The sequence below is a fragment of the Eutrigla gurnardus genome (genome assembly GCF_963514095.1).
Source record: "Eutrigla gurnardus genome assembly, chromosome: 9".
In the NCBI taxonomy this organism is placed as follows: domain Eukaryota; kingdom Metazoa; phylum Chordata; class Actinopteri; order Perciformes; family Triglidae; genus Eutrigla; species Eutrigla gurnardus.
Genome location: NC_139923.1, coordinates 3,721,117 through 3,737,976, shown reverse-complemented (window position 1 = coordinate 3,737,976; position 16,860 = coordinate 3,721,117). Strand labels below are relative to the sequence as shown.

The following is a 16,860-nucleotide window of genomic DNA, read 5'->3' as shown; positions in this document are numbered from 1 at the left end:
TCCTATAGGACTCGAACGCAACACTTAGAAATCCTCTAGAACCTTTCGAAACACATCGGTGATGCCTGACATTTCGGACACTCAGAGGACACCCATACAAATTCCCACTTAAATATTCTTGGTACCTTAACCACCTTGATGAGCTCCTAAAAGTATCCTTTAATGTATCTTACAACAACCCATCTGTACGGGTGTAGAATTACGTCAAAAAAACTCAAACTCATCAAGAACCCCTATTTCTGCAGAATTAAAACAAACATTTCGGAGCCCCCTGCCGGATCCCAGTACATCCTTCAAGGACCCCTGGGTGGCCCTCGGACCCCACTTTTAGAGCCCAATGGTGGTGAAACGTAAGGTCCTGTGGCCTGTCCACGCTGCCTCTCGCCTCACACTGCTGTCACTCTGAGCAGCTCACAGGGCTCAGGATTTATTTTTGGACTGTCATGGTGCATCTTTCTTCCATTTGTAGGAAGGGGGGACGAGGTGGGCTCAACCCGAACCTGCCGCTCTGACACTCCGGGCTGGGACAAGCAGGCAGCAGCCGGCCGGCCGCCCCCTGAGCAGCGATCGCACAGGTAAACTTGCTGTGATTACAACTTTTATTCTCCAGATAGAGTGCAGGGAAGCTGTTAGCGGTGTTGGCGAGGCAGCTGCTGTCGAATGCAGAACCCCCTGACCTCTGCAGCCATGAGATCTGACATGTCTTTGGAGAACTCTGGCTGCACCAGCAGGGCTGAGCTAAATGTTAGCTTCATGCTCTTTACAACACACGTCTGCCCTGTCATCTATCTGGAATGATAAGCACATTTGGCTTTGAGTTGTAATCTTCCTGCTGTGTAATAAAGTTAAGTCTGATGATCTACATTGAACCTGAATATTGTTCTCTCTTGTTCTGTGAAGGGGAACCTGCCTGGAGTGCTTTGAACCAGCACGTTTTCTAACTGGTATGTTCCTTTTTTTTCTAAAACTCTAAAACTGTTTGTTTGTGAAATGCCTCACAACTTCACTGACTTCTTTTTGGGGTGGATTCACTTTCTTAAGGAGGCCATTGTGGACCAGCTTGGTTTTTTATTACACAGCTATTATTACCCTTTCCTCTTTTGAACTTGCATCCTGAAGGCGCTCCAAATACCGAACCTACCAGAGCCTTAAAAGGAGGAGTGGGCTCTCATGTGTCAGACAGGCAGCAGGTTCATGGAGGGAGGTGGGAAGTCGGACGGGAGGGGGTCGGCTTAAAAACACAACCAGCTCTGGCCTACATTTTAATGAGGTGATACAGATATTAAACAGTTGCTTTTGTACATTAGCGGTTATTATCATGAACGTATCTCATGTGATGGTTGGCTATTTTTTACTTTTCGGGGGGTTCGAAATAACAGCAAGAAACAGAACACTTCCACCTAATTTCTCAATCCTTTTATGTTAAACTCTTGATTGGTTATTCCTAGTGACAACATATTTCTGACGCCCTATCCAGTGTCGCCGGGCTGTGATGTAACGAGGTCACATACTCTGCATTCACTTTCACCCTCCAGCTGATGCCTTTTAAAACAAATAACGGAGATTAGCCCACAAAATACAATCCAGATTTCTTCTTATTTGAATGAATTATATGTATTTTTTGACGTTTCCTCCACCATCAGGACAAATGTTTTTCAGTTCTATACAAGTAATATCAAAACCTAGATTTGGGTGGTCATAGTCCCCAGAAGATGAAGCCTAGTTATTTTGTTGACCTCCTCTCTTTACTCTGGCACCGTCATCAGGACAAATGTTTCATTTCTATGCAAGAAATATTATCACTTTGATTTGGATGTTCAGTGGTCAGATGATAAACCTAGTTATTTAATTGATGGTTTCTCTTTCATCGACATATTTTCCACTTTGCCACAAATACCATCAAAATATAAAAGAGCAGATTGCCTTGTAAATTTCTAAATACATTCCAGCTCCCCAGAAGTTGGGGATGTTTTGGTTTTAATGAGCCCATTATTTATTTATTTATTATTTTATTTAGCATTGCTGCACTAATTTTACATTCTTAGCTCCACTACTGGTAAGAGCTAAACAACAATAGTTCTTCTGATAAATCTTTTATTTGGGTACAACTTTCCAACTTTGAGTCTTACATTTTCTTACAATTTTTTAATTTCACCCCCAATGTGGTAATTGGTTAATTGAACACATTTTGGGCATGGAGCATAATTGAACTTCTTACTGGTCAGAACTAGTCAAACTTGAGACCGAAAGACAAGAAAAGCACCCTAGATTTAAAAATGCCAGAAATATTGACCTGCAGGAAAATACTGCACTCAACAGAATCAACTTTATCTGACTGCTGTTGATGCTGGAATATAATATCAGTTGATATACTCGCCTTACACAGTGATCCTGTTAATCTGTTAATAATGTCGTGGCTCCATCTGATCTGCATCACAGCACACTGATTTATTGTTTTCGGAAAAGTGATGCAGTCTGTTAAAAATCCAGGAGACTTAAAAAAGCAAAGGAGATGATTGGCTGGCCTCCTCTCTGCCTTCAAACTAAAATTAGGCAGAGTAAAAAGTGTCCAGGATCAGCTATAAGGCGGTAACATCATCCAAAAAGAGTTCACCTTCATTCTCTTTGCTGGTTTTACAGGTTGCACTGATTTCTGTTTTTAAGAGACAATACTCACACGAACATGAGTCGTCCTCAATGGTTTATTAGACACGTAGTTTACTGCAGTGAAACCAAATCACTGATTTTTACATTTGAGCCTTGAGGTTGGAAGGATGAGGGATTACAGGCTCCTTTATCGACCAAGAACATTCTTCTTTTCATCAAAAGAAGAATTGAAAAGCTTAACATCTAAAATTACATTAAATACATTGTCTATATTTTGTGTTTTTACCACATTTTTTATTTACTTGATTTAAACATGTTTTTATCTTAATCATATTTTTTTGTAACTGATCTATACATTCTCATTTTTATGTTTTTTTGTAAAGCCTTTTATAACTTTCTTTATAAATAAATACTGTTAACTAAAGAAAACAGGTTGATATATGTTGATCCTTGGGCAAACAAAAAGGTGATTTCTTGAGATTAGTAGTCCAAGTAGTCATTGTAGCTGGATGTGGAGGGAAAGAAAATGTAAGGAATGGAATGGAATCAGGAATTTCATTTATTTTCATTTTTTCTTGTGTAGCAAAGGAAATTTGGCCCGATTGTTCACTACAGGTTCAAGGGGTCACCAAAATCATTAGTAATGATCCTCATGGGATCATGAATCACCACCAATGATCAATTTCAGCCAGTTGTTGAAGTATTTCCTCTGGACCAAAGTGGACGAACTAACAACATTAAAGAACATTTCAGATGCAAAAATATAAAATGTTCTGTTTGGGCTATTTAAGTTGATCAATCTATAAAACCTACAATTCAACAAAGTAATGGCCAAAGCAGCATTAGAAAATTGTTTTAATTTATTAGAGAAAAGGGGTTATAAACACAAACAATCATTATATGGATATTAAAAGTGAAAAACGCCTGTAGTACAAAGACAGAGCTGATTAAAACATACACAGGAACTAGGCTGATTGTTTAGAATGGGCCATAATGTTGTTGAAATGCAACAGATACCATGTCCTCTATTGCCATCAGTAGTAATGATGAAATGCTTTTGTAAATACAAAATATGTCTGTACCAAACTCAACTTTTTCAGATTGTACTTTAGTCAAAGTGTAAGTGCTGAACAGAAAACATAGCAACATGTGATTCAGCAATTGATTGATTGGAAATGTAAACTTTTTCTATTAAAATACTTTTATGTTTTCCTACACACCAATATACAAGGATCAACCAGACATCAAGAATGGTTCACCTAAAACACTAGTGGAGCGAAATACAGAAACATTTAAGCTCACAGTCAGAAATATACATAATAACAGAAACTGAATGTCAGAAAAATACAAAGGCAAAGAGGAAATTGTATAGACATAATCAAATATTTTGAACTGCTGGTTTGTAGTTGTCCAACTGAGGGAGTCTGGAAAAGATATTTATTGGATATAAGTATAGAGTCTGAAATAGAACTGAAGAGACGACATCTGCTCAGGAATCTCCATGATATAACTCTGCAAAAAAACAAATATAACATGTTAAATATGCAGATCTTATGAAGTGGTCCAAATGTCAGTTTTATTACCTTTATTGATTTTGGAAAATTTGAGATTTTAACATCCATTTTAGGTTGAGCAGTGGAGTTCTTAAAGGAAGGTTTTATCATTATTTAAGATGTTTGATTTGATAAGAAGGATTTTCTAAATTAAGATGTTATTTGTTGTTGTTGTTATTCTTAAATGTAATAATATATATATATATAACAACGATGAGGAACAGTTTTAGTCTCTGTTAATCAGAGAATTGAGCCTGAACTTATTATATCCAATACAAACGCTTTGATTGTGACCTGCTAGCTCCTTTTTCTGACATGTTTTTTTCTACACAGGTTGTTGAAGCACTCATGGCTGTCGCATATGGTGCTCTTGCCCAGGCAGGGCTGCGCTCCCAGCAGTACGGCCCACCCCTGCTGCCCAAGCCTGGAAAGGACAACCTTCGGCTTCAGAAGCTCCTCAAAAGAACCGCCAAGAAAAAGGCCTCTGCTCAGGCATCGCAATCTGTTGCGCTTTTCCGATCCAGCCTTTCCCCTGTGAATGAAGCAAGCCCTGACCTTGAGCACAGTGACCACTCCACTCCACCCAAGACTCCAGAAACACCGTTCAGCCTCAACAGTGTCCAGCAGCCTCCACGGTTCACTGTCAGGCCACTGTATCAACATGTGGCATCCCCTTACCCACAGCGTGCAGCAAGGTTATCACCTCAGGCTGTGGCAATGCCGTCATACTCTTACTTGCAGCATGTTACCACAGTTTCTTCATATTCTGCATCGACCCAGCTTTCTGGAGATGCACCGGCTCCAGGACCAGTTGCTGAGTCGGTGGTGCTCAAAATTTCTCTGCCAGCCTTTTCTGTTCCTGAGACAACAGTTTCTGAAGGTTCTGCTGCTGCTGGAAAAGCCCCACCAACAAAAGGTCCAGGTCCAACTCCTTATTCAGCACCAGGGGGTCAAGCAGTGATTCATCCCCTCACTGTGTTGACCCCAATCATTAAATGCAAAAGCCCACGTCCAACATTCAAAGCAACAGAACCTTCAAGATCACCCAAACCGATGTTTGATGTCCCACAAATTAGGATGTACACGGCGAGCACATCATACTACGAGTCATCCAGGACCCCGCCGGTGTATGATACAGCTGGATTAACCTCTATTGGAAGCACAGTACCCCAAAGTAAAACAACAGAAACAAAACAAGATTTGACTCCAGTATTTGAGGCCAGAAGAAGTATGACACCAACAGCTCAGCCTCCTATACTGGTCGCAGATCCCCAGAGTAAAAAAACAACTTCAGAACCTAAAAGAGGCCCTACACCAAGTCCTACAGCTGATATCAAAAGAGCTACTCCAACTGCTGAAATCAAAAGAGGTACTCCAACATCTGAAATCAAAAGAGCTACTCCAACTGTTGAAATCAAAGGAGGTACTCCAACATCCGAAATCAAAAGAGCTACTCCAACATCTGAAATCAAAAGAGCTACTCCAACATCTGAAATAAAAAGAGCTACTCCAACAGCTGAATTCAGAGTTAAAACACCAACTTTTGAGTTTCAAACATCAAAATCTTCAGCAGGACGACCTAAAACCCCAGCATACCATGTCACTCGAGCTAAAACCCCTGTGTTTGAATTCTCAAGACCCAATCCTCTCTTGTTTGTAGTGTCGCCAGGGGAACCAGAGAAGTCAAAAATGCTTAAAACAGTTTCTGGTATAGGCAGTTTTTCAGCTTCCCAAAGTGTCAAGACTATTGAGCCTAAGCCTACTGAAACAATACTGAATGGGCACATCCATTCAAACATCACTCCTGAAGTTAAATCAGTCCAACAAAGCATTATTAAGTCAAAATCAGAACCTGATCTGACCAGAGCAACTGCTCCAGCTGGCTCTCAAAGATCTACAACTCCAACATCTGAACCAAAAACACCAGCAGTGACTGCTTACAGCAATCAGAGGCCTAAGACTCCAACATACGAAGCATCCCGACTTATGACTGCTTCACCTGGCTATAAAAGACCAAAGACACCTACATATGGGACACCACCTTCTGGAATATCAGCCTTTCAGAGACCTAAAACACCAACCCAAATTGTTCAAAAATCAAAGTCTGGCTACCGTGGATTGACGCCAGCTGAATATGCTGCTTACGGTGGAATCAGAACTTATACCCCAGCATTCGGAATCTCCAGTTCTACGATGCAAACTGAAGAGGAGGTTGAAGCTAGAAAAAAGGAAACACCTAGCCAAGAATTGTCTGTGAAGGGACAATCTACGTCCGAAGTGTCTAAAACCAAAGCAACCCCCAAAGATGCAGATAAACCCCATGTGACAGATGAGAAGGATGCCACCACCCCTTCAATCCCTGTTATTATTGTTTCACAAGCATCTGACACTGCAGGAACAATGCTAACTCAAGAGATAAGTACAGTATCCAGCCAGGTTTCAGCAAAACAAGAAAGAACTGTGATTCCAGAAACACCAAAGGCTAATCCTCCAACAGGAGTGGGGAAAATTCCTGAGAAACAGAAGGCAGAAGTTCAAGAAGTCGTCACATCGAAGACAAAACCTCCAGAAGCGAAACATCCTCTGCCCAAAGGTGACCAGGATCCGCTGGTGGCAGTAAGGAAACTTTTAGGCAAAGATAAAGTCCAGAAATCTGGAACTGAGACAAATGCTGACATCCCAGATAAAAAAGATCTGGAGAAACCTGTACCTGCAACCAAGACGAAAATCAAAGACTCACAGCCAAGCACTACTGCTCTGTCTGTTACGTCATCTGCAGCTGAGTCAAGAGGAAGTGAAGACAAAAGAAAGGATAAGAAAGAAGAATCAGCTTCAGCAGTTAAATCTACACCTGAGAAAAAGGAAGGCTATGAATCCCTCCAGGCCGAGCCTCTTCTTAAGGTCCTACAAAAGCCAAAGGGAATGAAATCTAAACTGAGTGGTTGGTCCCGACTCAAGAAGCACATGGTGGTGGAGCAGGAAGAGCCCAAATTTCCAGAGAACAGCTCTCAGGAGGAGGCCACTGGGCTGGACGTGAGCGAAGTGCAAAAGGCAAACGAGAAGGCCGTCGACAAGCCAGACACTCAGGACAAGAACCAAACCAAAGATGCTCCAATAGCATCAAAGATGTGGAATGCCGTCCTCTTCCAAATGTTTTCCACTAAAGAGAACATCATGCATCAGATTGAGCTAAACAAAACCGAGAAGGAGAAGGAGGAAGGGCAAAAGGATGAGTCAAAAGAGATACCTTCATTTGCACACCGGCTGCCTGTGCTGCTTTTTAGTCCAATGTTTGATGCTAAAAAGCTAAAAGAGGCAGCATCGAGGCCGGTGACGAAAATTTCAACTGTTTTTGAAATGGGTCTGATTGGGCGCAAAGTCAAAGACGAGGAACCAAAAGACTTTAATAGAACAGCGAGAGGGTTCACTGTCACTTAAGTTATATAGTATATATGTACCAAGACAATAATGTAAAGCTATATGTTTAATGTACAGGTGCAAACATCTTAGATCTTTGTGTTGTAGAAAAGTCTGCTTTGAACTTTATACTTGACAAATGCCTTGTGTTGCAATTTTATGACTGGTTGTCTGGATGTTACATGTTTGTATTTGTGGATCCGCTGGAAGAGAGAGAGAGAGAGAGAGAGAGAGAGAGAGCTACATTTGTCTTAAAGTCATTTCAGACATCACATCAGATTAAAGTGTTTATGTTTTCAGTAAAATGAGAGCTTCCCATTTGTTCCTTTCATCACATGATTACAATAAAATAAAGATTAAAGGAAAATATTTGGAAATAGTTTTAAAAAGTTGATTTTCAATGTAAAGATAGGAATCTTGTAGTGGATAATATTATAAAATGTTTTTTAATTGTATATTTATAGATGAAAACAAGTACAAATGTTTGTGATAGAGTAGTGATTTGTAGTCCTATTTAGTAGATCTTTGAATTGGTTCTAGCCTGTAGTTGGTGATTGTTATGTGATTGAACTTTCTTTAAGTCTAAATGAAACAACATTTCAAGAGCTTATTAATTTGACCTGTTCAAGCAGGAAGACGTAACACAGATAATTTAAAAGGAATGCAACAGTTAAACACAAAAAGACGGTTCGATTGGATGGGAGGGACAGAGAGGAGGGAGGTTTAACGACAGAACATTTTTTAAATTTGATTGATGTAATTTATTGTCAAAATAATAAAGTGCAATTTCAATGTGAATAGGTGAATGTGGAGTGTAGCATCCTGTCACACATCTCAAAGATTCAAAATTAGTCTCTTTTCATAAAGAGAAACAATCTTTCGGATTTGTGACATTAGTTAACTTCATGAAGTCTAATGGATGTGTTTGAGCTGCAGTAGATCAATATAGATCTATCGTAATGATCAATTTTACATTGAAATGCAAAATGCAGCATATTGCATTGTGGGAAAGTACTATGACCAAATGTGCGGATGAAATTCACAGACGAACTTCCGACGCATATTTATACATACATTTATACCCCCCCCCCATACATATATACATTTATGGGGGGGGGGGCGGATCCCAGCTGACAATAACAAACATATTTGATTTCATTGTGACTTGAAGAGCCGACCGACTGGATGACTTTAGCCGCTGAGCTAAAAGCTAATGTAAGTTGTTAGAGATGAACAATGAAAGAGCGGCGTTCGCCATGATGGAGGTCAGTGGCATAGTGAAGTGTGGGGTGAAAGGTCAAGATAGTGTAGATGACTGGGAAGCAGTGCGGGCAATAACACAAACTGTATTCTGCTAGTTTTATTATTTTATGTTTTTTCTAATGTTGTTTCTAATGATTTCTACCGTGTGTGACGTTTTAAAATATTGTTGCTGACACTTAAAATAAATACTCTCACATTGACCAACCGTTCCAGTTTCATACCTGTTTTTTTTCTGAAGTTTTTTTGGAGAGGGGTTTGTTCATATATTTATTAATGATTTATATCATAACATTGTATTAGCAAAATGAGTTATACAAGAGCTACCCTCTGTAAAAAAACTTTGACTCGTATAAAATGAAATGTATGTATTTGTTTCTTTTTTAATACATTAAAGAAAATAAATCCATTAACTCTCACCAAAATATCTTAATTAGCAGGACCCGAAAAAAAGAGAAGAAGAGACTTAAAAAAGTCTGTCTGCGTCTTACAGGACTCACCGTTAGTGAACTCTCCTCCGCCTTCGCCGTCCACGGGGATCTTGTCATATTTTCCATGACCAGTGACCACAAATTTGTACTTTTTACCAGCTGCTGAGCTCTGGGGAGAATGTTACAATGGTACAGTTAAACTCTGTATGAAGAGAAGAACATCATTGATCCCACAAGCAAATACATCAATTAAAAAAAAATGTGTGTGTGTGTGTGTGCTCACCTTGACTTTTTGACCAGGCTGGCTTGTCGAGTCTCCGATAATCTCCCACATGTTCTTTTTCTGCATCACGTCTCCGGGCCTAAGATCCTAACAGATTCAGTTAATAATCAATACAAACATTCAACTGTGTTCAGAATGTTGACATGAAAAGGAATACTTCAACATTTTGGGATAAATGATTTAGTCACTTCTTTTTCTATCAGATGTCGTCACGTCTGCGTGTTCGTCAGGCTTATCTTAGCTTAGCCTAGTTTAGCATAAAGACTGGAAGCAGGCGGAAACAGCCAGGCTCTGCCCATGTGTGGAGGTTGAAAGCTGCCATAATAATAAATTACTGACTCACTGAATAAATAAATACAGAATAAAGGAATTACTGTAAAAAAGAATGCCTCATTATGATGAATGTTTTTATTAAATAAACATTTCTCAAATAAAATACATTATGAGACAAATCCTTCACAGTAAAGGAATAAGCTAGTTTCTCCACAAGAGGGGCACCTCACACAGGATACACAACAGTTCATGGTCGAAGATCAAGTCCTTTACTGAAGAAAAGGTATCAATAGAACTACGTACAGAAGTCCTGCATTCAACATTCTACTTAAAAACGACTGTATTAGCATCAAAATATACATAAAGCATCAGCAGTAAAAGTACTCATTGCCCAGTAAAATGACTGAATTCTATGTGGTATTCTGAAATGATTAACACTGAAGCATCAAGGTTACTCTTTTGTGTACTACTTTATTCACAGTCATGTTCCTGCTGTGTTTGTGTGACTTACTGTCGGTCTGCACGGTGACTGTCTGCTACAGTCAGACGGACCCTTCACCCACTGGGTGATCCGGTTGGCCACGCCCACCTTCAACCCCTCAGTGTCCTGATTGAGAAACGTTTAGATTAAAACGCTTGATGAGTGAAAAACATCCTGAAAGTCATTATTGTGATGTTCATGTGATGACTTGTACAACTACGCCACCTGTTGGACACAGCTATAAGCAAGGAAGCGATACAATCAGTCAGTACGCGGTAGCACTCTGTATAAGCAAGCTCGGAAATAAAGCCCATTGAACGCACGTCGTTGTACGCCTGGTGTATGATCCCACAATACAAACATTACATTGGCGACGAGGTGTAAACGGAAACTACAGCTGTGAAAAAAAAAAAGAAAAAAAAAGGACGACGGAGAAAAGTCAGATGGACGTGAACAAAGGAGGCTAATGCTAACGGCTAACAAACAACAGCACGTAAGAGGCTTCAAGCATGTCTCTGGCAGCTCATACAGCTCTTCTACCTTTCGACACCGAAACAGATCCAGGCTCTGTTGGACCACGCTGGACCAAATGGGTGCAAAGGTTTGGAAATTATACAACGGCAATGAACATTACAGGAGATGCTAGGCTAAAAGCATTGTTGCTGCACATAGCAGGAGAACGTGTGCATTATATCTATGATACGTTAGCAGCAGACGATGACGATTATGCTGCCACAAAGCAGAAGTTATCTGTCTATTTCTCACCAAAGAAAAACGTTCAGTACCAAGTGTATATCTTCAGAAAGGCTATACAAGAACCAGGAGAAAATCTGGACAGTTATCACACCAGGCTGAGGATGTTGGCTAAAAACTGTGAGTTTGCAGATGTTGATGCAGAGATTAAAACACAAATCATACAGAGCTGTACATCATCCAGGCTACGCAGAAAGGCACTGAGGGAACCTGACCTAACAGTAGAGGAGCTTCTTGACCATGGAAGGACACTGGAACTGTCTGAGGTGCATGCATCTGGCATAGAAAGAGGCACTGCTGCTGCAGTCAACGCACTGGATCAAACAAGGCATCCGAAGAGCAGCAGATGGCCTGAAAAACGTTCCACTTCCAACAAATGCAGAAACTGTGGAGGTAAATATCCCCATGATGGTGAATGCCCAGCTAAAAACAAGGAATGTAGAGCCTGTGGTAAATTAAACCATTTTGCAAGTCAGTGCCGTTCAACATCCAAAGACACCAACTCGAAACGACCACAAAACAAAGCCAGATATGACCCAAAGAAGGTCCATCACGTAACTAAAACTGCAGATGAGCGAACAGAGCATAACTCCTCCAGTAGTGATGATGGCTATGTGTTTGCAGTTGATGCTGACAAGATTTCAGAGTTGCCACAGACCCAAGTCATGCTGAATGGAAGTAGCATGTCTGTTTTGATTGATTCAGGAGCATCAGCAAACTGTATCAGCGAGATAAGTTTTGATAAACTGATGCCACGTCCACAACTCAGCTCCACCACAACCAAGATCTACCCATTTCGCTCCAATGTTCCATTGCCCGTGAGTGGTGAGTTCAAGTGCAGTGTGGAGAAAGGACAGAAGATGGCACAATGCACATTCTTTGTCATTAAAGGTGACTGTTTCAATATTCTGAGCTACAAGACATCCAAAGCACTGGGTCTGATTAAGATAGTCACCACAGTGTCATCCACACCACAGTGTCGCACTGTTGCGGATGAGCTGGTCGCAAGTCATCCTGAGCTGTTTCAAGGAATAGGACAACTAAAAGGCTGTCAGGTAAAACTACACATAAACCCTGACATTAAACCTACATGCCAACCACATCGATGAGTGCCATTCCACATCCGCCAGAAGGTGGAGGATGAGCTTCGTAAATTGGAAGCAGATGACATCATCGAAGAAGTCACTGGCCCCACACCATGGGTCTCACCTATTGTTGCGGCTCCCAAGCCTAAAGCCCCAGACAAAGTCAGAATCTGTGTCGACATGCGCCAAGCTAATACAGCCATAGAAAGAGAACGTCACATCACTCCCACCATGGATGATGTGGTGCATGAGTTGAATGGAGCAACTGTGTTCTCCAAATTGGATCTGAGAGCTGGATACCACCAGCTAGAGCTTCATCCAGACAGCAGATATATCACCACATTCACAACTCACCTAGGATTGAGGCGTTACAAACGCCTGAATTTTGGCATATCTTCTGCTGCTGAGGTGTTCCAGAACGCCATATGCCAGTCACTGCAAGGTCTGTGTGGTGTGAAGAACCTCAGCGATGACATCATAGTCTACGGCGCATCCCAGACTGAACATGACGACAACCTCCGAGCACTGTTCAAGAGACTCAAGGAAAGCGGTCTCACACTCAATCGTGAAAAATGTGAGTTTAACAAGTCCAGGCTCGAGTTTTTTGGTTTCATCTTCTCTGCAGAAGGCGTTTCAGCTGATCCCAAGAAGGTCGCTGCAGTCCATCATGCTGCAGACCCCCAGACTCCAAGCGACATCAAAAGTCTGTTAGGCATGACCAACTACTGTTCCAGGTTTATAAAAGACTTCTCCTCCATCTCAGAACCACTTCGCAGGCTCACCAGAAAGGACACGCCGTGGATATGGGGTCCTGAGCAGCAGGTTTCACTGCAAACTCTGAAGGACAGTCTAACCAGCGAAGCCACTATGGCATACTTCTACCCAAGCAGAGAGACTGAACTGATTGTGGATGCTAGCCCTGTCGGACTGGGTGCAATCCTCTGCCAAAAAGATGAAAAGGGGGTGAAGTACATAATTGCATATGCCAGTCGGTCCCTGAGCGATGTGGAGAGGAGATACTCACAGACAGAAAAGGAAGCCCTGGCCATTGTGTGGAGCTGTGAGCACTTTCACTTGTACATTTATGGTCATCCTTTAACTCTAGTGACTGATCACAAAGCACTAGAAATCATATGGAACAATCCCAGATCAAAGCCACCTGCAAGGATCGAGAGATGGGGACTGAGGCTTCAGCCCTACCACTTCAAGGTGGAATACAGAAAGGGTGCTGACAACCCCGCTGACTATATGTCTCGTCACCCAATTCTGTCTGATAAAATTGAAAGCACACGAGCAGCAAAAGTAGCTGAGGAATATGTGAACTTCATTGTGAACCATGCAACACCCAAAGCCATGACACTCACCGAGATCAAGACGGAGACACTGAAAGACTCAATCCTGCAAGAGGTCAGTGAATGCATCAGACACAACACATGGCACAAAATTGACCAGTCACGACATGCTGACATACTAAAACAGTTCAAACGAGTGAGCGGTGAACTGACAGTGTCACACACATCTGATGTTGTACTGCGGGGCACAAGAATAGTAATTCCCCCTGCCCTACAAGACAAAGTAATACAGCTAGCCCATGAAGGACATCAGGGCATTGTCAAGACTAAAGCACTACTCAGAACCAAGGTATGGTTTCCAGACATTGATCGCCGAGCAGAAGCAGCAGTACACAACTGTCTCGCATGTCAAGCCAACACCCCAGTTGCACACGCTGAGCCACTAAAAATGTCAAATCTACCAGAAACACCCTGGCATAGTGTGAGTGCAGACTTCTATGGACCACTTCCAACTGGAGAGTACCTGCTTGTCATCATTGACGAATACACACGCTACCCAGTTGTTGAAAGTGTAAGATCAACTTCAGCTAACACAGTCATTCCAGTCATGGACAAAGTCTTCTCCATGCTAGGAATTCCTCGTATTTTGAAAACTGACAATGGTCCCCCATTCAATGGTGACCAGTTCTCCCAGTTTGCAGATTATTTAGGATTCCATCACCGCCGGATCACACCACTGTGGCCCCAAGCCAACGCTACAGCTGAGAGATTCATGCGCACGCTGGGCAAAGCTATTCGTGTGGCCAACACCCAAGGAATGCACTGGAAACAGTACCTGAACATCTTCTTGCGTGAGTATAGATCCACACCTCACAGCACAACAGAAAGCTCACCTGCTGAACTGTTATTCCAACGCAAGATGTTCACAAAGATTCCATCATTCACTCACACTGCAAGCAACAGTTCAGATACTGAAGTGAGAGTGAAAGATGACAAGGCCAAGGTCAAGATGAAATCTCATGCAGACGCTCATCGTCATGCAAAACCACACACACTCACTCCAGGTGACACTGTGCTTCATCGTCAGCCCAAACAAAACAAGCTCACCGCACCATACAACAGCAAGCCATACACAGTGACCAAGACCAAAGGCTCCATGGTGACAGCATCCAGAGACGGGCACTCCATCGTCAGGAATTCATCTTTCTTCAAAAAGATAGCTCCAGAACTACTGACCATCCCAATACCTCCTGATGACGACGATCGCGAGTACAGTGATGCCTCTACAACTACAACACCACCGAGGTACCCCACACGACACAACAGGCGTCCTCCCACTTACCTACAGGAATATACTTAGTGTATGGACTGTTGTGCACTTGAAAAAAGGCCTGTTGTGCATTTAAAAATGGACTGTTTCATCTGAGAAGAAGTGTTTGAATTGCACTTTATTATTTGTTTGTTTTTGGGTGTTCATACTTATTTGAATGAGTCAGGTATTTTGAAACAGGTTTACCATATTTGAAGAATGAGTATGATGTTCTTTTGAGACATTGATAATGTGTGTGATGTTCTGTTGTATTTCCACATGAATGTGATGTCCAATACTTGGGGTTTGAATCTTTAACATGTAAGCTAAATGTTTATTTGTTTGCACAGTGTTTGGACAATTGTTTAAAAAAAAAAAAAAAAGAGCAATGTGATGTTCATGTGATGACTTGTACAACTACGCCACCTGTTGGACACAGCTATAAGCAAGGAAGCGATACAATCAGTCAGTACGCGGTAGCACTCTGTATAAGCAAGCTCGGAAATAAAGCCCATTGAACGCACGTCGTTGTACGCCTGGTGTATGATCCCACAATACAAACATTACAATTATCATGATAAACATTCTCAAAATATTGACTTGCAATTTCACAACATAATGATTCATCTCCAAAATTCATATCTAAAAAAATCACTTAGTATCTCAAAATAGTGACAATGTCTCAAAATAATGACTTCAAGGGCCCTAGTTTCGTAGACCAGGCTTAGTTGGGGTGCAGCGCACCTGCGCCATGCCGACGGGGTGTGTCCGCCGGGATTTTGTGGTTTTGTGCATGGTGCAGTCGGGCGCAGGCACGCCTCCCGTCACTCCCACCCGCGCAAGTGGGAAAGAGGGAGGAGAGAAGGCGTGAGTGGGAGATGAGGAGGAGACGAGGCGTGGACTGGGATTAATACAGCCGATTCAGATCTTCACCAATCAAATGAGCTCCTCTCCTCACCTTTAATGCGTTAGGGGAGGTTCAGTGCAAGTTCCGTCACTTGACAACCCGATGACAAGGTGCGTGTCCACAGGCAGCGGTGTTTCCCCGCGTCCCATTCATTGTCTATGTGAAAAGCTGTGCAATGCATTCTGGTAGCGTCGCGGCGAATGTCGAGAGACGGCGCGCGAGTTGGCCGCTCCTCATTCGCCTAAAGTTGAAGTCGAATCTACTTTATGCTAATCAGAGGCGCCGGGCTCGACTCGCCGCCTCGGGAACGCTCGCAAAAAATTGTTGTTTAAAGGAGAGCGCCTGTCAATCATCCTCTAGTGGCAGCCTGCCAAGCGTGCAATACTGGGAAGCGGCGCGTCCACAAGCGTTTAAAATCGCCCCTGTGGACACGCACCTACAGAAGCAGCGCCGCCGCTCCCACCACGCGCATCACGCGCTGTGCGTGCGTATCATAATATTAACAATGCCGATATTATAAAAAGCACGAGAGAGAGAGGGAGATGTTTTGGTCCGAGAGGCTGAGTTTCCGTTACGCGTGCCATCCGCCTTTGATCTGACGTCAGATGTGACGGGACAATCTATATAGATATAAATTCACGTGTTGATTCAATTAGTTGCATTAAATAGTGTTTGTTGTGATTATTTATTGCATTTAAATGTGCCTGGAACTGTGGAAACCTGCCTGTGAGGTCTTGGTGACGTGTGCGCACTGCGCGCCGTCAGCCAAACTTCCACTCCGCCAGCTGTAATTCGCCTTGAATGAATGGACTTTATTTGCGCTTTGCACCTTACGCCAAGGGTAGACTAGGTTGGAGCTGGCGAGCTTTCAGCGCAGTCTCAGCGAGGCTTTTTGCCACGAAACTTCCGCTGCACCAAGCTGAATCTGTGACGCCTCCCCCTGCTGCGCCGCCACACCCATCTTGGCGCAGGCGATCTACCAAACTGCCTAACTGACCGTGCGCAAGGCTGCGTAGGTCAAAACTTGCATTACGCTGGCTCCGCCGCCCTGCGCTGCACCACGAAACTAGGGCTCTATATCTCACAATTTCAACCAAACTCAACCTGTTATATTTGAATGGGTTAAACATGTGAGTCATTTGGAAGAACAGATATAAACATGTGTGATATCTCTGACTAGCTTTAGTTACTTCACCTAAATCTGAATCC

At 42.4% G+C, this 16,860-nt stretch overlaps 2 protein-coding genes across 2 annotated transcripts in view; one reads left to right on the top strand and one right to left on the bottom strand.

Moving 5' to 3' along the window:
* Positions 1-480: 480 nt before the first annotated feature.
* prr33 (proline rich 33) lies at positions 481-8,312 on the top strand. The gene is made up of 3 exons (XM_084018396.1): positions 481-575; positions 901-944; positions 4,494-8,312. Exon 3 carries the CDS (start codon positions 4,509-4,511, stop codon positions 7,596-7,598), a length of 3,090 nt encoding a protein of 1,029 aa, XP_083874522.1. The 5' UTR covers positions 481-575; positions 901-944; positions 4,494-4,508; the 3' UTR covers positions 7,599-8,312.
* Positions 3,445-16,860, bottom strand: part of lsp1a (lymphocyte specific protein 1 a) — a 48,766-nt gene continuing 35,350 nt past the window's right edge. Inside the window, exons 10-13 of the mRNA XM_084018403.1 lie at positions 10,336-10,431; positions 9,552-9,638; positions 9,338-9,437; positions 3,445-4,119 (exon numbers count right to left, since the gene is read on the bottom strand). Coding sequence (XP_083874529.1) covers positions 4,097-4,119; positions 9,338-9,437; positions 9,552-9,638; positions 10,336-10,431 — 306 coding nt within the window. The 3' untranslated portion in view covers positions 3,445-4,096. The remainder of the gene's footprint in view (positions 4,120-9,337; positions 9,438-9,551; positions 9,639-10,335; positions 10,432-16,860) is intronic.

Excerpts from the sequence above, each read along its gene's own strand:
- prr33 (XM_084018396.1), top strand. The coding sequence starts at position 4,509 with ATGGCTGTCGCATATGGTGCTCTTGCCCAGGCAGGGCTGCGCTCCCAG.